This window comes from Oncorhynchus nerka, linkage group LG13 (genome assembly GCF_034236695.1).
Source record: "Oncorhynchus nerka isolate Pitt River linkage group LG13, Oner_Uvic_2.0, whole genome shotgun sequence".
Lineage (NCBI taxonomy): Eukaryota > Metazoa > Chordata > Actinopteri > Salmoniformes > Salmonidae > Oncorhynchus > Oncorhynchus nerka.
The window spans coordinates 65,773,191-65,795,945 of record NC_088408.1 but is presented as its reverse complement, the minus strand read 5'-3'; the positions used below and the strand labels follow the sequence as shown (position 1 = coordinate 65,795,945).

Below are 22,755 nucleotides of genomic sequence, written 5' to 3'. Positions count from 1 at the left end.
TGAATCATTGCAAATTCAACTTCAATGGAGTAGGGAAATCCCAGGGATAATATACTGTAGCCAATGTTCATCATAGATGTTTTCCTGTGAATATTCTTCAATTACTGTAATTTATTGTGTATGCTGTATGAGGGTATCAAACTGTTGATCCGTTTATACCAGGGGTGAGCATTACTATCACATCTGCCAAGGAAGGAGCCATCGTCTCATCTGATTGAACTAAATTACACCAAAACAACGATTGAAATGATTGAGTATTGACTTTTGTAAACATAAGTGTTTATTTGTATATACATGAGTATATATATGAATCTATAATTACATAAGAGGCAATAATGTACAATGCATAGCGAAATCTCTGTACAAACCAATAAATAACGCCAGGTCATCAAATATAGAAACAAAGACTATTCCATATGACATCTTAATATTTTCATGAGACAAGACACTGCAAATACATATAAAGGTTTTTAACTCTATGATAATGGCAACGGCAACAGATACTGCCAAAGTAATATGCAGAGTAGGACCAGTCATTCCAGGTAAAGCAAAGCAGACTCCAGTAAATTATGAATAACACCACAAAACAATCAGTGATCAGTCAAGTGGTAGTAAACACACAGTTAGGTAAAGCATAAAACATACTGAACCATTTCAAATGTCAAGAGTCAAATTAGTTCCTGTTGCTAAGTGGTTCAGTTTCTCCAAGGGTAACCAGTAATAACCACACTGCCACCTAGGCTTGAACAGTATATCTGAGGTTCTTAGAATGTTGTTGTAGTGTTCAGAACATAACACTCAGAAATGGCAATCTCCCCGAGAAAAAGCAAGTGATAGAGAAATGAAACAAACATTGTATTTTGAGAGTAACAGACCCCTCGTCCTCCCTCCCTCCCTCCCTCCCCCACTCTACTCATCTCTTTGGTACATATAGGAAGGGGTAAACCAGCCACCTTTCTCCATGGCCTGAAATATTTTCTACCACCACATGGACCTCTATCTATTCTCCGTCAGGGTTGAGTTTTCCCCATTTAATCGTGTCGTAATGGAGAGAGAGAAAGAGAGAGAATGTGTGTTCACAGTGCTCTGCATAGAAGAGAGCCAATCGGAGCAATCGGCAAAGACCCAATCACAGTGTAAGGGAGCAAATCACAGTGAGGGAGTTCGATTAAGTGCACCAGGCTATGGACCATGACGTGAATGGGCCAAAGCGGTGAGGGAGGAGAACCCTTCTCAAATCGAATTGTAATTTGTGCCGCTCGGTCATGTTGTCAACAAGGCAGCATCATGAATCGTTCAGAAACATACATCTCTTTTTCCATAAAATATGTTTGAATCTTCTAATTAGTTTTCATTGGGAAGGCAGTTAAAGCCTTTTTTTAAAAATCAAAAGCAATCACTTCTGCATGTGAAAACACAGAATCCTAGTCATTAAACCATGTGCTTAACCTACGTCACTTTTGTTTAGAGCCAACTTCGCCATCGGCCAAAACGGGGTACATGGCTCACTCCTAGGAGGCAACCCGGTTACAAAACTAATGCAATTAAAGCTAACCCAATTCACCCGGGGAAGTCCGGAGCATTAATTGAATAACCTCAGTGACACAGCCCAGAAGAGATAACCAATCATTATGCTATGTAGGTCCCCCCAAAAAGAACTCGTAACATCACGGGGGAGTCTCTACCATGCTGCTATTACTCATCTCTATGGTCCTACCATGGTCATCAAGGAAATGACACACATTTAAAAAGCAACTGAAGGGGTTGGGACCAGCATACAGCACTGAGCAATAAAGGCATTGTCAGTGAAATGACAACTTTTTGGTCGTCTATTCTATGACATGAAAAGACCACTATCATGCTTGTAATAATTTCAGAGTTGGTGTCATTCATCTCACTCTTGTCTGCTTGTAAGTAAGAAGAAGCTTGTTTGGGGTTTGATGCACTGCTTTCTTCTGAGGCGAGGATCGTTAACTCCTCTTGCATGGTTGGGCAGCCATAAGGGGAATCATCAGGCAGTTACAGATTATACATGATACCACTATCCCACTGTCAGTAATGGGATGTAAACCCTTGTTTTCCATACAGAGATAGTCCAGTAGGGACAGGGTGGTATGAAATGCTGTCCTCTGAGCCCCTGAATCACTCAGTGATACTCAATACCATGCAGTCGTATGAAAGTCCCAAAGTCATGCCTGTCCTCACCCCCCATGAAGGTGAATTATTGACCTTTAGAAAATGTATATTTAGCAGCAGCCCCATAGCAAAGGAAATGGTGGCAAAAACAACTAAAGCAATAGCCTAACTGTAATGGGAACATCGTCAAACATAAAGGTCCATTGCAAAGTAATGCTGATATTATGCTGTGAAGTTTGGTATTTCTTAAATACCATAATACTGTATCTCCATCACGTTTTTCTCTTATTTTACACCTAACTCTCTGTAATCTTTCTAATGTTTATTTTGAGCATATTGAGCTCCATTGCTAAATCCTTTTTCCTTGTAGTGGTTATAATTGAATATAACAAGATGTGTCTCTTGGCTGCTCTTAATAGAGAGTACACCTATTCACACCTTGTTTGCTCTGAAATGGGCACAGACTTTAACCTATATTCAATATGGCAGCATCTGCAGTAAACTCTTCAAACTTACAAAGGAGCACCTCTCTATCTAATCACACCAGGCCACTTTAGTTTTCTGTACGTTCCTTGTGCTCCTGTTTTACTATATTTACTAACACCCCTCTTATCATCACAGAGTCAGAGAGAGTATTTAACATGACCAGATATTCCAAATATCTGTAAACACCATTGCCAAACTCAGGCACGGAGGGTTAGGGACAGCACATTGTTAAGCTCCCAATAATCAAGGCCTGAGCCAAGAAGACACCAGTCTCTTCAGGCTTGTCTGGAGAGTCCTGGTCTGGACACAATTGTGTTGATACCGGTAATTGCTTCTCCTGCTTTGCTGCCTGCTTATGATACATGCAGACAGTTCTTGTTTTTCACTAGGCTCCGTCTCTAGTGTAGTTCTCAGATACTTTAGTGTAGGTGGATTTAGAGGGCCTTAATCCAGAAGACTGACAGAGAGCTGGGGCACTCGCCCTCAGAAGATCCCTTTGGCAATTTTCAGGCCCTTTTGCTTCATGCGGGGCAGCGTCGAGCTGGCTACACTCTTGGCCCGGCCTGTCTTGGATGAGGTACGTTTCTTCAGCACAAAGTTATAGTTGGCGGTAGAGTTCATGGCATAGAAAACGTTGGCATTGTCTGGGATCCGCAGCTCTATAGGGTGAGAGGAGAGGTGTATATATTGTTAGTAAAAACATTTGTTCTCCAGGTAAGTAATTCATAAATTTGAACACTATACAAGATGGATGGAGATAAGTGTCAGTGGTAAGAACAACAAATTGATATACTATTAATGACAATCTGTTTGAATGATAATGAAAAGTATTATATGGGTGACAACGAAAGGTCCAATGCAGCCATTTTGATCTCAATATCATTTGCATATTTCCGTTAGGGAACGCTTACTTTGAAGTGCGCGTGTGCAATAACTCAATTCGCATTTGCACTCCTAAACAACGCAATTTTTAAAAAGTTTGGCAAAGGGTAAAGTCTACAAAACTTAGTCCACTCTGTTCGTTACGTATTTTTGTTTTGGGAATTGAAAACTGCATTGAGATTAAATGTTTAATCGATGAGAAAATTTGCAGAATGTCGTCCAAAATCCATCTCGTTCCATCTTCTCCCACTGCCGGCCACTGGGGTTCCTCTCACTACCATCACACTGCCGGCCACTGGGGTTCCTCTCACTACCATCACACTGCCGGCCACTGGGGTTCCTCTCACTACCATCACACTGCCGGCCACTGGGGTTCCTCTCACTACCATCTCACTGCCGGCCACTGGGGTTCCTCTCACTACCATCGCACTGCCGGCCACTGGGGTTCCTCTCACTACCATCGCACTGCCGGCCACCGGGGTTCCTCTCACTACCATCGCACTGCCGGCCACTGGGGTTCCTCTCACTACCATCACACTGCCGGCCACCGGGGTTCCTCTCACTACCATCACACTGCCGGCCACCGGGGTTCCTCTCACTACCATCGCACTGCCGGCCACCGGGGTTCCTCTCACTACCATCGCACTGCCGGCCACTGGGATTCCTCTCACTACCATCGCACTGCCGGCCACTGGGGTTCCTCTCACTACCATCGCACTGCCGGCCACTGGGGTTCCTCTCACTACCATCGCACTGCCGGCCACTGGGATTCCTCTCACTACCATCGCACTGCCGGCCACTGGGGTTCCTCTCACTACCATCGCACTGCCGGCCACTGGGGTTCCTCTCACTACCATCGCACTGCCGGCCACTTGGGTTCTTCTCACTACCATCACACTGCCGGCCACTGGGGTTCCTCTCACTACCATCCCACTGCCGGCCACTGGGGTTCCTCTCACTACCATCTCACTGCCGGCCACTGGGGTTCTTCTCACTACCATCACACTGCCGGCCACTGGGGTTCCTCTCACTACCATCTCACTGCCGGCCACTGGGGTTCTTCTCACTACCATCACACTGCCGGCCACTGGGGTTCCTCTCACTACCATCCCACTGCCGGCCACTGGGGTTCCTCTCACTACCATCACACTGCCGGTCACTGGGGTTCCTCTCACTACCATCACACTGCCGGTCACTGGGGTTCCTCTCACTACCATCACACTGCCGGCCACTGGGATTCCTCTCACTACCATCACACTGCCGGTCACTGGGGTTCCTCTCACTACCATCACACTGCCGGCCACTGGGGTTCCTCTCACTACCATCACTACCACATTTATACATCCAGTGAAATATCTGTCTCATTGTTCTATCTGTGGCACTATTTTCAAAGTAACATCATCACATGATCAACGACAATGAATCTTACGTGTTTTTTCAAACCGGTGTTGCAAAACGCGAGATCCCACTGATTTCGCTGTGGTTCCAATGCATCCTTCGATTCCAAGCTGCTTTCAAACATCGACCTCTACTGGACATCGTACTTACAATGAATGTAGTTAGGATTTTTAAATTAAGTGTAACCTGAACGGTAGCTCAGCAGGTTGAGTCGGGTTCTTCGGGACTGCCATTGCTTTAACATTCACTTACAAACTTCATCTGAAAGTTTCAGTATTGATTATTTTAAACCCAAGAACATGTTTTAGAATGGTAGTCTCTGTAAGAAATATGCTAACATAATTGCCATTGCTAGCTAGATCGCGATCTAAATCGGGTGCCTAGCAACAAACATCTTAAGATTTGTAAGAAGATATTTGAGAAGTTCGTAAGAAAATCATTCAATCTTAAGATATTGTTGAGGAATTGCACTTGTGAACTATTTTATGAACATATTTTTTTCTTTTCTTAAGAAGGGATAGCAATTAAGTACCTAACTGTGATTGTTTTCAATTAAAATGGTCAAAGAGAAACAAAAATAGCTTATTAGCAAAGAAACCTTTCTCAAGGAAGAATTTTGCTAGGACTGTCTGGGAGGGTTCAAATCTAATTTTATTGGTCACATACACGTGTTTAGCAGATGTTATTGCAGGGTGTAGCAAAATGCTTGTAACTGCTTGGTCTGAGTGGGGAGGGGAAAACAGTAAACCAGCTGTTATTGGCAGAGCAGTTTGGAACTCTTTTTTATTGGTCCATTATTGGTCACCAGGCAGGCCAAAACTCCAACCAGCTCTTACACTAAATGGGCATTATTATCATTTTCATAATTTCACAGTATTATTCCAACCTCATATTGTGGAAATATAAAGCACAGGAAATCAAGTTTTTGGGCCTTTAACATATCTTTGGTAAATTATCATATTACCTTTTTCTTCAGAGATTTTCTGCATCAGCTCATAGTCCTCAGCTTTCTCTCGCTCCAGGTTGTGTTTCACCATGGCTTTCCTGATGACTGCTGGCGTCTTGTCCTGACTGGTCACCTGCACCAGGAGATAAAGAACACATTTTTAGTTGACATATAAAACTGATGTGCCTGAAATCTCTTCTCTGGCTCAGACATTGTTAATTGAATCAACCGCCCTCTGCTAACAATGAACATTTTCCACAAGGAAAACATTTCACAAGAAATGAATCTATCAATATCAAATAACTCTCTCCTGCTCCTCCTCCTTGGTCTTACCAGGATGCTCTTGTACATGTTGCCGTTGTCCACCTCCAGGCTGACTCTGATGATGCAGCAGTCATCCACCTGCTGGTTGTAGCGGGGCAGGGAAAGGGTGGAGTAGCAGGATACGGCTGAGACTGAGCGCTTGTGAGAGTGGGAGGCGCCTGGGAGAGGAGTGGAGGAGGACACCGAGGAGGACGAAGCACTGCTGGAGCCTGAACCGGAACCCATCCCTGAGGTGTCTAGAGATGACAGGGAGGTGGACTCCCAAAACTAGAGAAAAAGAGAGAGAGATTGATTACAACCATTTACAGTCCACAGAACAAGCTTCTGTTGCAGAGTGGCATGCTGCAATAAACAAATCAAATGTGAAATGTGAAAGTATGAGTCGTAAGTATAAAGATAATGAGAAGTAATGTCTGTGATGAGACGGTAATGAGGAGGTTAGAAAAGAAGAAACCCCCTCGTGTTAGAGTGAGAGGGTTAGAAAGAAGAAACCCCCCTAGTGTTAGAGTGAGAGGGTTAGAAAGAAGAAACCCCCTCGTGTTAGAGTGAGAGGGTTAGAAAGAAGAAACCCCCCTAATGTTAGAGTGAGAGGGTTAGAAAAAAGAAACCCCCCTAGTGTTAGAGTGAGAGGGTTAGAAAGAAGAAACCCCCCTAGTGTTAGAGTGAGAGGGTTAGAAAGAAGAAACCCCCTCGTGTTAGAGTGAGAGGGTTAGAAAGAAGAAACCCCCCTAGTGTTAGAGTGAAAGGGTTAGAAAGAAGAAACCCCCTCGTGTTAGAGTGAGAGGGTTAGAAAGAAGAAACCCCCCTAGTGTTCGAGTGAAAGGGTTAGAAAGAAGAAACCCCCCTAATGTTAGAGTGAGAGGGTTAGAAAGAAGAAACCCCCCTAATGTTAGAGTGAGAGGGTTAGAAAGAAGAAACCCCCTCGCGTGAGAGTGTTAGAAAGAAGAAACCCCCTCGTGTTAGAGTGAGGGTTAGAAAGAAGAAACCCCCTCGCGTGAGAGTGTTAGAAAGAAGAAACCCCCCTAATGTTAGAGTGAGAGGTTTAGAAAGAAGAAACCCCCCTAATGTTAGAGTGAGAGGGTTAGAAAGAAGAAACCCCCCTAATGTTAGAGTGAGAGGTTTAGAAAGAAGAAACCCCCCTAATGTTAGAGTGAGAGGGTTAGAAAGAAGAAACCCTCCTAGTGTTAGAGTGAGAGAGTTAGAAAGAAGAAACCCCCTTGTGTTAGAGTGAGAGGTTTAGAAATAAGAAACCCCCCTAATGTTAGAGTGAGAGGGTTAGAAAGAAGAAACCCCCTCATGTTAGAGTGAGAGGGTTAGAAAGAAGAAACCCCCCAAATGTTAGAGTGAGAGGGTTAGAAAGAAGAAACCCCCCTAATGTTAGAGTGAGAGGGTTAGAAAGAAGAAACCCCCCTAATGTTAGAGTGAGAGGGTTAGAAAGAAGAAACCCCCTCATGTTAGAGTGAGAGGGTTAGAAAGAAGAAACCCCCCTAGTGTTAGAGTGAGAGGGTTAGAAAGAAGAAACCCCCTCGTGTGAGAGTGTTAGAAAGAAGAAACCCCCTCGTGTTAGAATGAGAGGGTTAGAAAGAAGAAACCCCCTCATGTTAGAGTGAGAGGGTTAGAAAGAAGAAACCCCCCTAATGTTAGAGTGAGAGGGTTAGAAAGAAGAAACCCCCTCGTGTTAGAGTGAGAGGGTTATAAAGAAGAAACCCCCTTGTGTAGGAGTGTTAGAAAGAAGAAACCCCCCTAGTGTGAGAGTGAGAGGGTTAGAAAGAAGAAACCCCCTTAGTGTTAGAGTGAAAGGGTTAGAAAGAAGAAACCCTCCTAGTGTTAGAGTGAGAGGGTTAGAAAGAAGAAACCCCCTCGTGTTAGAGTGAGAGGGTTAGAAAGAAGAAACCCCCTCGTGTGAGAGTGAGAGGGTTAGAAAGAAGAAACCCCCTCGTGTTAGAGTGAGAGGGTTAGAAAGAAGAAACCCCCCTAGTGTTAAAGTGAAAGGGTTAGAAAGAAGAAACCCCCTCGTGTTAAAGTGAAAGGGTTAGAAAGAAGAAACCCCCCTAGTGTTAGAGTGAGAGGGTTAGAAAGAAGAAACCCCCTTGTGTTAGAGTGAGAGGGTTAGAAAGAAGAAACCCCCCTAGTGTTAAAGTGAAAGGGTTAGAAAGAAGAAACCCCCTCGTGTTAGAGTGAGAGTGTTAGAAAGAAGAAACCCCCCTCGTGTGAGAGTGTTAGAAAGAAGAAACCCCCCTAGTGTTAGAGTGAGGGTTAGAAAGAAGAAACCCCCTCGTGTTAAAGTGAAAGGGTTAGAAAGAAGAAACCCCCCTCGTGTTAAAGTGAAAGGGTTAGAAAGAAGAAACCCCCCCTAGTGTTAGAGTGAGAGGGTTAGAAAGAAGAAACCCCCTTGTGTTAGAGTGAGAGGGTTAGAAAGAAGAAACCCCCCTAGTGTTAAAGTGAAAGGGTTAGAAAGAAGAAACCCCCCTCGTGTTAAAGTGAAAGGGTTAGAAAGAAGAAACCCCCCCTAGTGTTAGAGTGAGAGGGTTAGAAAGAAGAAACCCCCTTGTGTTAGAGTGAGAGGGTTAGAAAGAAGAAACCCCCCTAGTGTTAAAGTGAAAGGGTTAGAAAGAAGAAACCCCCTCGTGTTAGAGTGAGAGTGTTAGAAAGAAGAAACCCCCCTAGTGTGAGAGTGTTAGAAAGAAGAAACCCCCCTAGTGTTAGAGTGAAAGGGTTAGAAAGAAGAAACCCCCTCGTGTTAGAGTGAGAGGATTAGAAAGAAAAGGTTGCTGAGTGGAAATACCGTGAAGTTGGGATCAGGAGTCTGCCACTCTTTCCCCAAAGCAGAGGCTGAATGTTTTACTGAGGATGTAGAGCTCTATAGAGGGAATCACAGCCATAGTTAGCCAAAAGTCTGCCCGGTAAAGTAAGTACATGGGTCGGTGTCAATTCACATGGCCCTTAATCATTATAGAACATTCATTCATGACGATGTCAGGACTGAAATTGCTGCAGTGATGCTGTAATTTCAGTATCTCAGAAAAAAAAATCAAGATGGATGTGTGCGGCATGATGAAATGCCTCTGCATCTGGCGGGAGTGTTCTCCTCCCCCCATATGTGACCATGGTCCGCCTCCTCACCTTTCTCTCTTGGGCGTCCGGTGAGTCCGACAGGAAGCTGGAGTTGACATCCTCCAGGTCAGAGCCGCTGGAGCCGGCTGAGGTGACGCTGAGGGTGTCCCCACTATCAACTCCCCCTCCCTGGTACAGTCTGAAGTGAGACTGGTCAAACGACTTGGAGTGGGAGCTTCCTGCACTGCTGCAGCTGGCCTCAGTTAACTGGCGACTGGAGATGGAGGAAAACACAGAGACGTATAAGAACCGGACCTCTAAAAAGATCAGACGGTACACAACGGAAAACACCGGGTAAGGATGTACGCTAAAAATGTCAATACTCATTTTCAACTACACTGAAGTTACTGAGTTACAGTTCATGCAAATCTGTCAATTGAAATAAATTCATTAGGCCCTAATCTCTGGATTTCACAGCTGGGAATAAAATATTTGTTAGTCACCGATACCTTAAAAAAAAGGTAGGGGCGTGGATCAGAAAACCAGTCAGTATTTGGTGTGACCACCATTTGCCTCATGCAGTGTGACATCTCTTAGAGTTGAGAGTTGATTAGGCTGTTGATTGTGGCCTGTGGCCTGTGGAATGTTGTCTCAGTCCTCTTCAATGGCTATGTGAAGTTGCTGGATTTTTGGCGGCAACTGGAACACGCTGTTGTACATGTCGATCCAGAGCATCCCACACATGCTCAATTGGTGACATGTCTGCTGAGTATGCAGGCCATGGAGGAACTGGGACATTGTGAGGCCAGTTGGACAAACTGCAAAATTCTCTAAAACGACGTTGGAGGCGGCTTATGGTAGAGAAATTAACATTCAATTATCTGGCAACAGCTCTGGTGGACATTCCTGCATTCAGCATTCCAATTGCATTGTGTTGTGTGACAAAACTGCACATTTTAGAGTGGCCTTTTGTTGTGTACAGCACAAGGGGCACCTGTGTACTGATCATGCTGTTTCATCAGCTTCTTGATATATCACACCTGTCAGGTGGATGGATTATCTTGGCAAAGGAGAAATGCTCACTACCATGTATGGAACATTTCTGTAATCTTTTATTTCAGCTCATGAAACATGGAACCAACACTTTACATGTTGCGTTTATATTTTTGTTCAGTGTATAATACATTTAGGGATAGTGTGAAAAGTTGTCTATACTATATGGGACTTACTCGCTCCAGCGTTTCATGATGCCCCCGTTCTTCTTGGCTCTGAGAGTGTTGCTGGCAGACTCAGACAGCGGTTCAATCTCACAGGACAGAGTGTAGCTGTGGAGAAAAGGAATGGAAATGACAACACTGTATGACCATATAGACTTGATTCTATTCATTTTACATTTCATTAAAAAATCCTTAGGCCTCTCCTCACCTCTCTGTCTCACTGAGTCTCTCCACTTCTGAGAACCAATCCCTGAAGAGGCTGTCCTGGGTGAAACTGTAGTTGTTGGACGCCAACTGCAGAAGCTTAATCTGAGCTATTACCTCAAACTCCTGCAGAGAGAGAGAGAGAGAGAGAGAGAGAGAGGAGGTGAGTCTCTGCCAGTCACCTCTGGTGGGCCACAACCATAATACCAGGGCGTCTCCCTGTTTACCAACACCTATTTATCATAGGTACATATGAATTTAATTTACCTTTCGTCGCTTCTCAAAGTTGATAAGTCCACTCTGGAATAGAGAACAAAGAACAATTAGATGTGGGCACTATTCATGTTGCTATAAACAGAGACTTAACAAGTGGACTGAAGAGGCTACAGGATCCAGAGATAGATAGAGATAGACTCTCACCTCTGTGAAGTCTTTCATAGCCGTGTCCATCATGACCAGGTCAGTGAGGAAGGTGCCCAGGTAAGGAATGGTCCCCTGCATCATCCCCTGGGACAGAGACAGAGTCAGAGAGAGGAGTTGTCAGAGAGAGCAGTGACCACAGGAGCAATAACACTCATCTAACCACTAGATGGCGCTATGAACACAATAACAGCATAAAGTGGTTGACTTTGGTATTTCATGTTAAAAAAAACATCTCGACTCACCAAGTCTCTCTGCTGCTGGTGTCTCCTCTGTGCTCGTTTAGGGTTCATCTCCAGGGTGGCAAATTTGGAGGTGCCCTCCTGCAGAGAGAGAGGGAGGAGAATCTGGTTTTACAAAACTGCCTAGAACAGTGCAAAAACCAAATGGGAAACACAACTGGTATTGGCCATGATTCAATTTCAGAAGAGTAGACGGACAGGGCTTAACTAATTCACAAATATATGAGAGGGTGCAGTATGGGCACTGTCGAGTTAACGCTCACGTTTCTGTGAATGGTGCAAACCAGAGTGATTCTTCACCCCAGGTAATGAGAGTTTGCAATCCTACACAGGCCTGGTTGGGCTGGCCGAGATAGATAGAGTAGTAGTGGTAAGTGGGAGCAGAGGTAAGCAGGACAACGCCTTGGGATATCCCTTACAGGCTCATGCCTCATTAGGGTGGTGCTCTTATCTGTACTTGCCAACTGCCTATGACGTCAGCGGGGATTCCCTCTGAGCAAGCACAGGTTTCCTCTGTCAATTCACAGCCAATGTACAAGTACGTCAACAAGCACCCCAGGCTTCAATGTTAGGGCCCATTCATTACACGCCTAATAGCCTAGGAATGTGGATAGGAATACCTGTTGGAGAAACACTCTGCTTTTTCCAATCATAATTGCTTCGTATGACATCAAAGCAATTTCCCCATTTCACCAGTGAAAGAATATGCTGGCAGTTAAAGAGTAACTTATGCTAAATAGGCATAACAACGACGAGGGCACGTCCTATTTCTTTGTGTAGGAATGTATTCAGGTGAGCAGACTAAATATGTTTCTATTGGAGGATTCAGATATAACTGAATATGTTGTCTGCTATCTAATCCTCTGTGATCTTCATCAAAGAGAATATGACCTGCCTCTAGTCCTGGTAGAAGCACTGAGCCTCGTGTTGAAAGAGTAAAATATGAACGACTACTGGTGACACGCTCTTCTTCTGCAGGCATGCGGTTAGGCATAGCAAGTCCTCTCGAAACACAAACACACTGATACTTGCACTGGTTGATCTGACACACTTTAGAGGGAACACTACAAGGTAAGATTCTATACAGTGTTGTACAACTCATGATGAATGATAAATGAGCTAGCAACTGAGAGGAGACAAGGTGTTAGCTAGTTTGTCTATTCATTTTCAGGATGCTATGGAGACCCAGCTGTACAGATAGAGATGAGGGCCAATAAAGCAGTAATGGGTCAGCCAGCCACATTTCCTGTCAACTACTAAGTTGTCAACCCCCACTTTTGACACAACCACATCCTGTTTATGCAGTCCCTATCCTAAAATATCTACTAGGTGCTGAGTAACATTTGGGTCATTTATGCACACAATCGTTTCGACATCCACGCTTCTCCCTCTGATCATTGACCCACCTTGACCAGCAGCTCTCGGCTTAGAGAGTAGTTGTTGTCATCCGAGAAGATTTCTGACAGCTCACGGAAGGTGCGGAAATTCTCTCTGTTGGCAGAATAAGTCAAATAGGTCAAAAGAGGAACCTGATATCTCAGTGGCAAAGACAAACCTAAACCACCACTGCAAAAAAAACTATAAATTACATTTTAACTTCTACCATCAACCCAACCATAAACCCATGTCACTAATGATGTTTTCTTTGGTGGTTGGGGAACTTGACCATGAAACCCCCCTGGTTCAATTCATAATCTAATAGTACACCCTCCAACCCAACTGTTATCCCTCTGTCGCTGATCCCCTGTCTCACCTGGACACCTCATCCCAGGTCTTCTTGAGTCGGTGGAGAGAGTTACACTGCAGAGCAGAGAGGATAGCTCTCAGAGATGAGAAGTTCTTGAGGATCCGACATTCCTAAACACAACAGAAAGAACCCATGGAGTGACAAAAACAGACATGACCAATGACCTACACATGAAACTAACTGTTGAGTGATTGAGCCAGAGAGTGGGTCTAATGCCTTACCCTGGCCACCTCTATCCAGCGCTCCACCAGTCTGGCCCGCTGGGTGGGCTTCAGACAGGGGTTGCTGAGGCAGGTGGTGATGACACAGTTGGTGACACTGTTGAACTGGGCCACAGTGGCCCGAATGGTGGGGGCCAGGTGCTCCTTCCCCTTCTTATCCCGCTGGGACCAGATGCCCCCCAGGCAGTGGTAGGGGACCACCTTCTTGAACAGATCCTACAGGGTGATGTCAGGGGGGAGGGAGAGAGAAGGTAAGGGTAAGTAAGGGTGAGCACAAAGAAGACAAAATTGAAGTAACTTAAACTCGAGCAGCAAGTTCAAATTAAGAGGGGAATGTCTCACCGCATCCATGAGTGTGAACTGCTCAGCAACCATGATGGGGTCAAAGGACAGTAAGTTCAGGGCAGGAAGCTCGTCCTCAAAGACACTCTCTTCCTGCGTGGCGAACGGACAGCCAACCTGCTCCACTGTAAAGAAAACACAGCTGAGATAATAATCAGACTGCCTAAATGACCGTCTATTTTACCAGTTCACCACAGGCCCTTAATAAGCATCAGCATCCCCATCATCCCTGATATCTCTGAGACACAGACCAGTTTAACCCGATCCTGGCTCTCACCGTTAAGGTCCGGCTCACACCGATGCCTGCGGTGGAAGAGGGCCAGCAGGTTGAGTGCACGGCGCTCCAGGTCGGAGCCAGGGAAGTGTTGGTGCAGGTAGGACATCAGGTGGTGTAGACAGCTATACTGTGGAGGACTCCAGAAGTCCTCTGAGTACTGGTCCAGCCACGCCCCCAGGATGGATGACACATTGCTGCAAGACACAACCCGGATGGGAAGAGGCAGGGAATGAGGAGACGTGCAGATGACAGAGAGGGAAGAGCACCAGTGGTTCATTAGAATTCTGAAAGATCAAACTGTTTGAACACGCTGGTCTCCCCAGACACTTACTGTCTGATCTCTGTGTGGTCCTCCTGAGTGTGTCTGTGTAAGTCCATACCAGGCTGGTTCTGAAACTTGGCATACCTAAGACATGAAGGACAACATCTGTCAACGTTCTACAGAGGGAACTGACACGTACACTGTGTTAGTTTGTGTGTGTTTGTGTGTACACCTGCAGGTGTGGTTTTAGCTTCATAGCCGACAGTCTCTGTACCTGTTGAGTAGGAGGCCCAGCACCTGCTGGGTGGTGGCGAAGGAGCGGTAGGTGCAGAGGAAGATGGTGACGTAGGTGGAGTCCTTGCCCCTGAACGCAGACACCATGTATTCCACCAGCCTCTCCAGCGTACCAGCCTTAATGGTGCGTACTTTACATGTCTCATACAGGCTGAGAGCAGAGTCTGTCTCCACGCCCAGCCATCGCTGCCCTTTACTGGCCGACTGGTGCAGCTGCACTTTCCTCAGGGTGATGGTGAAGACTGCCCCTCCTCCACCTCCTCTCCGATCTCCTGTGTCGAGCTCTACAGGGGTAAAAAAAGACAGCAAAATGTTGGAAATACACAAGCAACGTTTGAGATCGGGCCTTTGCTCTATCTCTCTATCACTCACAGTGGAGGCTGCTGAGGAGAGGTCGGCTCATAATACTGGCTGGAATGGAGTCAATGGAATGGCATCAACCACATAGAAACCACCAGTTTGATGTGTTTGATACCATTCCATTAACTCCATTCCTGCCAGTATTATGAGCTGTCCTCCCCTCAGCAGCCTCCACTGGGGTATATGCATAAATAACAATACTGTTCAGCAAACAGAGGTTGCTATAGATACACAGCCCAACAACAGAGCCCTGCTTTACAAACAAGGAACTAACAATCAAATGTATTTATAAAGCCCTTCTTACATCAGCTGATGTCACAAAGTGCTGTATAGAAACCCAGCCTCAAAGCCCAAACAGCCAGCAATGCAGGTGTAGAAGCCCAATGAAATAGGCCATAAAACAGTTCACTGTCGTTGATTGTTGTCACCATTTGTTTTTTTTCTCTCCAGCTCTCCAACACAGAATGTTGTAAACAGTAATGGTCATTTAAACGCACACAGTCTGACATAACCAGTACATGTAGCAGAATACATTTACATTACAGGACTTTACAGTGAGCATCCCAGGCACTTGGCCCAGATAGCCAAGCAACATCGGTTTAATCACTTTTTGGCTTCCGACATCTATGGGGGGACTGGTATGTACAGTAATCTAGCATGCCACAGACATCAGTCATACCCTTACTTGTGTATCTGTCACACACTATTCATCAGAACCTTTCAGTAGCTGGGTATACAGCAGCTTCTCCCTCAGGACATCTGCTGTTAGCCTACTCTGTACTCTCTCACCTTCAATCACACAGCTGCTCTGTTTTGCTTGGTTTTCATGGAGTGGAGCAGCTGCATTTCCATTTCAAGTGCTATATTCATACTATCAATGATGCAACCTATTTTTGAACAGAAGTGTTGTTACAAATCTTTTTAAATTTTTTTTTTACATGTTTGTAGCCTAGTGGTTAGAGCGTTGGGCCAGTAACCGAAAGTTTGCTGGATCGAATCACCGAGATGACAAGGTATAAATCTGTTGCTCTGCCCCTGAGCAAGGCACTTAACCCACTGTTCCCCAGGCGCCGATGACGTGGATGTCGATTAAGGCAGCCCTCCATACCTCTCTGATTCAGAGGGGTTGTGTTAAATGCAGAAGACACATTTCAGTTGAATGCATTCAGTTGTACAACTGACTAGGTCTCCTCCTTTCCCTTGTATGGCAGAGGCTGAGCACACCAGCACTGGACTTGTCAGTGAGAGTAGCCCTTATCATCTGAGCCATACAGAAATGCTGCTGGCCTATCAATCTAAACCCAATGGAACACAGCCCTGCTCTTAATTAACATAATGGCAACCTCTCTAGGTTCATGGAGCAGGGCCTCAAATCAGTGCTATTCAGATTCACCAGGTCTTGAATAATGAAAGAATGAAAAGGAGAAAGAAACCATAATCCTAATGTAAATGTAGATTAAAGGGTTAAGATAAGATTAGGTTTGTGTGGAAAACTCTATTTGTGTAGTCTGTGTATGTGTATACAGTGATGAGCTGTGGCTGCCTGTGGTATGGCTGTGCCACACAGGACCTATTTACAACTGCAGAAAAGTCAGGGGACTCTCCAGAGACCAGGTTACCATGGAAACCAGAGGAAACTCCCAAAGAGCCACAGGAACAGGGCATAAGTAGGGTCAGGAAACAGACATATACGTAAGTGAAAACAGCTTCCCCCATTTAGCCTTAACCAGTCATATTCCCTCTCTGCCTGACTCATAGCTTAGTCAGCGAAAGAGGTGTCATGGGTAGCCCTAGTAGTGTGCCTTGGGTCTCAATTCCACTTTCTGTTGTTCTAACACAAAAGGAGCCACCATCACAAACATACAATATATAGATGTAGGATCTTAATCCGAGGCCAGTTTGCTACAGCATGAAAATAATCCTGCAGCAACAGGAAATGTTCATTATTATGTGGATTATAATGAATGGACATTTTTTTGTAGGGGTTGATGCAGTTTTGTAAGGAAAAATCAAGCCTGAAATTTCAAAGTGGAAATTACAAACTTCAGAATCATTTTTAAATCTCAAATGCATTACACCTTTTAAATGTCCTGCATTGCCATAAAGTTATCCTGCAACAAGGTGATCAAATTAAGATCCTACATCTGTTCACCATCAGATTCAAATAAACTACGAAGACCTTTGTCACGCACCATCTCATTGACAGATTTTAATTATTCTGTGAGTACTCGTTCATATGATAATTTGATTAGTGCTGATTTTTTTATCAAGTGTTGATAGGCCTACTTGAGTTCATTTTGAATTAAGTGTTGCATCTGGAGTTGATTTGATCAAGTGTTGTACTTGAGCACACACTAATAGAGTGGCACCATGCATTCCTCAATATGACAAACAGGTGCTGCTGTCACAAGGGTGTGATGATGACTAGATACTAGACAGTGGTGTGAATCTCTAATAGGGAAGAAAGGAAATGAAACTCACGTGGGGAAGAGTCTCCTTTTAAACAAGTCATCAGTTTATCGGAAAGCGAATTCTAACTGGAAAGTCCATCAAAAATGAAAGAATGAAAACTAGTCTTGACTTGACAGGTCAGGAACCTCACTGTAACCACGACAACTGCAACATTTGAATGGGTTCTGTTTTGCAAGCTCGCTTTTTATGCAAGACATGGTACACACTGTGTCAATGGGGAACTTCCTCTGTCAATGCAAGTTGACAATGAGTGGTCATATTCATGGTCTCACCTACAGTGTGTACCATGTATCCCATCTATAAAAAATATCTATCTGGATGTGTTAGCTTCAGTCATTTAGAAACCTTATGAATAGCATGTAGCGAGGCTGTAGCCACAATGACAACATAAACAAAGCATTGATCTTTGGACTTTGAGCTAGTGCCAACAGAGACCTCCATCCTTCAGCCAACAGTTGCAGATAATCCGTTCTTTACGTGTGCCTGAATACACATTGTCACATGGCACTATTACAGCTAATGCACATAGCATCGCTATAACAATCTACTTTTTATAATTGTATTTCGGTAGTTTGTTGATAGTGTTGGCTATTGGGAAATGGTTGGCAAATCCACAGCTGGTTTCATAATCATCCTATCCTACAGTTGTGCAGGGAACTGACACATAGAAAGCCCACACCAGAAAGAGATCTACTCCGAAATAAAGTAAACAAATACACAACACAAACAATAGTGCAGTCCAACAGTGACCCTCTAGCACAGGCAGCAGCTTCCGCTCACACACAATGACTGTTGAAAGCCAATGAGATCATGTACAGCTTAGGATCACTTTTTCTAGAGCAAAATCTCAACTATAAACACAAATATACACACAAATTTCACAAACTGTGCAGAAAATGTCCCGTAGACATCAGTTTATGATTTACACAAAACTTAGTGTGCAAGGGTAAAATGCGAGTGTGCATTATCTGCTTGTCTTACTCATTTTCTTTTGAGTGCTGTTCTTTAAGAGAGGGCCTGTGAGCACAAGAGAGTTGAATGTTCAGAATGTTCTTTGTTCTATGTGAATTCATATCAGGAGCTGTATCCACAAAAATGATATTTGGAATAGTCAGACAGAACAAGGCCTACATCCTTGCTATAACATTAGTAGCCTACGGTTTGGGACATAAGTAGGAATTCATGTTTGGAAGTAAGTCAAAGACAACTACTTACTTGGTATTAAGTTTCAAAAACTTGGAATAAAGTTATTTTCCAGGATGCAGGCCTAAAAATTCCAGACACTGTCTGTTTCTTTCATTCCACCTTCCTGAACCTCAGTGCCACTCTCCCTCTCTTTCATTCGCTCTTCCTCTCCCTTTCCCTTCCTCTCCCTTTCCCTTTCTCTCCCTTTCCCTTCCTCTCTTTCACTTGCTCTTCCTCTCCCTTTCCCTTCCTCTCCCTTTCCCTTTCTCTCCCTTTCCCTTCCTCTCCCTTTCCCTTCCTCTCCCTTTCCCTTCCTCTCCCTTTCCCTTTCTCTCCCTTTCCCTTTCTCTCCCTTTCCCTTCCTCTCCCTTTCCCTTTCTCTTTCTCTCACTTTCTCTCCCTTTCCCTTTCTCTCCCTTTCCCTTTCTCTCCCTTTCTCTCCCTTTCCCTTCCTCTCCCTTTCCCTTTCTCCCCCTTTCCCTTCCTCTCCCTTTCCCTTTCTCTCCCTTTCCGTCTCCATTCAAATGAGCTACAAATCCACCTACAGTTTCTCATTACAGTACTCAATCAAAATGGCGCTTGCAGTCTGCAGTCCTCAGGATGAGATCCAACAAACAATGGTCTCCTTAACAAAAATGACATTTGTAGAGCATTTCCACAAACACACACACATAAACACACACAAAACAACAACAAAGTATGTAATTAACTATTCGGAGGGAGAGTATGATTTGCTATTGACTTATTTGTTTGACAAATGATATGTCCAATTTGTTCATTACCACATATGTGGAAATACTCTTTAAATTCTTAAGCCCTCATATTTTAATTATTGCATGATTTTCAACACACTTTTCAATGACGGTCCGCCATCTTTTACCAAGGAGAATTTGTGCCAGTATCACCAGTTTAATCTCTTTGATTGACCTAATAAACTCAAAACCCGAAATAAACAATTAGCTATAAAGTGCAATACTTTATCATCATAACAGTATATTGGCTAGATGACTATGAACCATGGCTAATGGACAAGGGCCAAAGGAAGGACACACATATACAGGGTGAGGACATCATCCACAAGACAAAGTGGCTCCTCCTCTCTACCCTTGGTTGTACCACTATCAGTAATGTAATATTTCAGATGACAGAGTGACCATAACAGTATCAATCTTATGCCAAGCCTGTGTCACAGCACTCCTGAGATAGACCCAAGTTATTTACAGACTCTCACTACACCATCATTTCAGCTCAAGGATATATAACTGCATATGGGTTACAGGGGCTATAGGGGCCCTAAAGCAATCAACAGCCATTGGCTGAAGTGTCAAATGAATTTCAATGGACTGAGTTTATTTATACACAACTGAACTATTGAATTCCAATACTGTACATTCACCATGCCTACTCAGCTGAAGGAGAAGAATGGCTGTGATTGTAGAGGCAGCTCCTAGGTCAATGAAAGAGGGGGATTAAGCATTAGGTAATTGCGTTACTGGAGAGGATTAGATTACAGGAGAGAGAGAGTTAGTACATGTAGGAGTGGAGACTGAATTGCCCTCTACACTTGTGACAAATGAAGGAAACATACTGTCTTTAATAATAATGGAGCGTTTGAGTTCCAGCCTTTCGTTTCACAAGCTTGTTGAAACTCTTAAGGCAGCATTTATTCTTCAGAAGGATATTGAACATATTTAGAAACATGCATGCCAGACGGTGGTGTTACTGGTAACATACAGTAAGTACACACACGGTGTGTATACGCACTTTCCCAGAATTACATATGTTTTGCCTGCCAATTCTTGATCTGATGTGACAACTAACATTCAAAGTCACTGTATCAATTACGCTCTCGTCCTCATCTGATCGAAGAAGGCATTATGTAAAGCCAAACAATTTGATTAGTCATCCCCAATGCTTTATTTGCGGCAACCTCTCAGTGAAAAACAACTGTTAAACGTACAGACCCATAGTATAATATGTGCTGAGGTATATGTACTTCTTTACACGTTCCCCATCTGCCTATAAGGCCAGTATTGAGCATCAGCAGATAGTAGCTTAAATTAGAAGGAACATAGCCCACTCTTTTGAATCTTCCTTTGAAATGTGGGTAGTACAGGACACTCAGTACTTATATCATGATAACAACCATATAAAAACTGTGAAACATCACTGTGAACTTCAATAGGCCTACATGTTATACATTTTGATAAGACTCTAAATCAATAGGATACTACGACATCCCAAATGTTCAGTTTAGGGACACTAGCTCTAGGCCACGAGCCTATAATTACTCATTCGGTATTGATGTAGAGTTCTTTACGCACAGCTCACTGGCTTACCTCAAATAGTGGTAGGTCAGGGTCCAAATGGGTAAAACTGTGAAGGACCACCGGGCTTTCGTCCTCGCCAACCTCCAGCTTTACCCCATCCCAAATATTTCGCACCTTCCATGTTCCAGCATCAAACATCTCATCGAGGAATCCTGATTTGATGTTTTGCGCATCGGAGTACATCCCCATAAAGTGGACCATTGATACGATTATGGCAGTCAATCGCTGCTGTGACAACCTATCTTGGTCGTACATCCATAGTTCCTTCGTATGATAGGCTACAATAACATTCTTTTTTACCATGGACCCACCCACACAGTAAAAACGGACGTACATAGACGGAGTATGCTTCTGTACTAAAGGCAAGCGCCTCGACCTACTGTACTTGGTAATGCATGACTCAGTTACGGAAAGTGCTTCATAGCTCCACCTTTCTTACGGTAACCGTCCCTCGGGGAATCGTTGTTACTATTATGTCGCTGTGGAAACCGTCTCCAGAGAATGTATTGTATATTGATACATTCGTCCGGTTAAAATGTATTCACTGCATGTATCCATAACGCGCAACAACAGAGGTATTATACCTCGGTAGAAATATAAAAGGATAGAAAACAACTAGAGCATATTGGCCACCAAAACCTTAGAATAAATATAATGGATGGACCATAGTCAGTGAAGCATTTTGAAGGCAAGTGAATCATTAGACGTTATGTACCCCCAGGGAATGGGTGAGTATAACAGTACAACTTCAATTAGTGCTGGGGTATTTTTACAATTGTGCAATGACTCCTAAGCGATTATCTTGAGGTGAGGCAACAACTACAAGTAACATTCAATACTTTTCTCCTTTTTTGAAAAACAGCTGGTTATCTAAAGAAAAGATGATACGTTTGCAGGTCAAAGGAATTGTATCATTAGCGGTATAATTGCATGTTCTGTGGACGAGTGCTCATGTCATCTCCGACATTGACTGGATAGACAATTTTGATGGTATTTCTCTTGAGTGACACTTCCCTCTACTGGTCAGAATTGGAACACACTTGCAACCTCTTAAGAACCAAACATTACTACAACACATTGCAAAATACAATATTCAACAACATACACTATTCTAAGTGTGAGAAAGAAAAGAAAAACAGGTGTGACTGTGAAAACATCTGCTTTAACAACAGGGGGTGTTTTCTCCCACATGTTCTCCCATGTCCCCTCATTCAGCAGCACAAGATAGAGATTACTGGTGCTGCTATGATTCAGAGTCACAAATCTCTCCCTGAACAGCTGTATGGGATGAGGAGATACAGAAAGAGAGAGGAGAGAGAGAGAGTGAAAGGAATGGGGTAGGGAGAGGGAGAGTTGTCAGCATGGAGGTGCAACCAGCTGGCTACCTTTTGCCCTCCTATGATTGAACCACAGTCCACCCTCTTCTATTTGTCAGGCTTCCTGTTTGAATCAATAAACAGTGTTGTTCTGCTATGGCAGATACCCCAACATGGTTTACTCTCAGTAAGTGCTCATGTACTAACTGTACAACTAACCTATAACAAAATACAGAAGTATGATCATATCACACTTAGAACAGAAACAACAAAGCCAAGCTACTGGATAATATGCCACTGCTAAATGTGAGGAACACACACATACTGTATGCACACACACACATGCTCAGGCATATATAATTTATCAAAGAAACTCACATTTTTTCCGGCATAATATTGAGTGTATCAGAGTTGATACCTACCTTTCGGTCTACCTCTCTGCGTTTCACAGTAATGAAGGCAGCCTGGCACATAGACTGAGTCCTACAGAAGTCTCCACCCCTCAGCAGTCCACAGGTCCACTGAGCCCACCACATCACTGCTTCCCTCAGAACCAAGGAATAAGACTGGAGAATAAAACCGGACCGGGACAGAGAACCAAAAGCACGGCTGTCCCTTCTCTCCCCTCCCCAGTCACAGA

At 44.0% G+C, this 22,755-nt stretch overlaps 1 protein-coding gene across 1 annotated transcript; it reads right to left on the bottom strand.

Annotated features, from left to right (window-relative positions):
- Nucleotides 1–257: 257 nt before the first annotated feature.
- Nucleotides 258–21,193, bottom strand: LOC115139900 (ral guanine nucleotide dissociation stimulator-like). The gene is given in 19 exon segments (XM_029677757.2): nucleotides 258–3,281; nucleotides 5,867–5,981; nucleotides 6,182–6,439; nucleotides 8,958–9,032; nucleotides 9,296–9,500; nucleotides 10,456–10,551; nucleotides 10,652–10,773; nucleotides 10,915–10,947; nucleotides 11,068–11,154; nucleotides 11,313–11,390; nucleotides 12,716–12,800; nucleotides 13,063–13,166; nucleotides 13,278–13,493; nucleotides 13,620–13,744; nucleotides 13,897–14,090; nucleotides 14,228–14,302; nucleotides 14,433–14,697; nucleotides 14,700–14,736; nucleotides 20,809–21,193. Coding segments are annotated over 19 exon segments (2,673 nt in total). The 5' UTR covers nucleotides 21,136–21,193; the 3' UTR covers nucleotides 258–3,105.
- Between the last annotated feature and the right edge of the window lie 1,562 nt (nucleotides 21,194–22,755).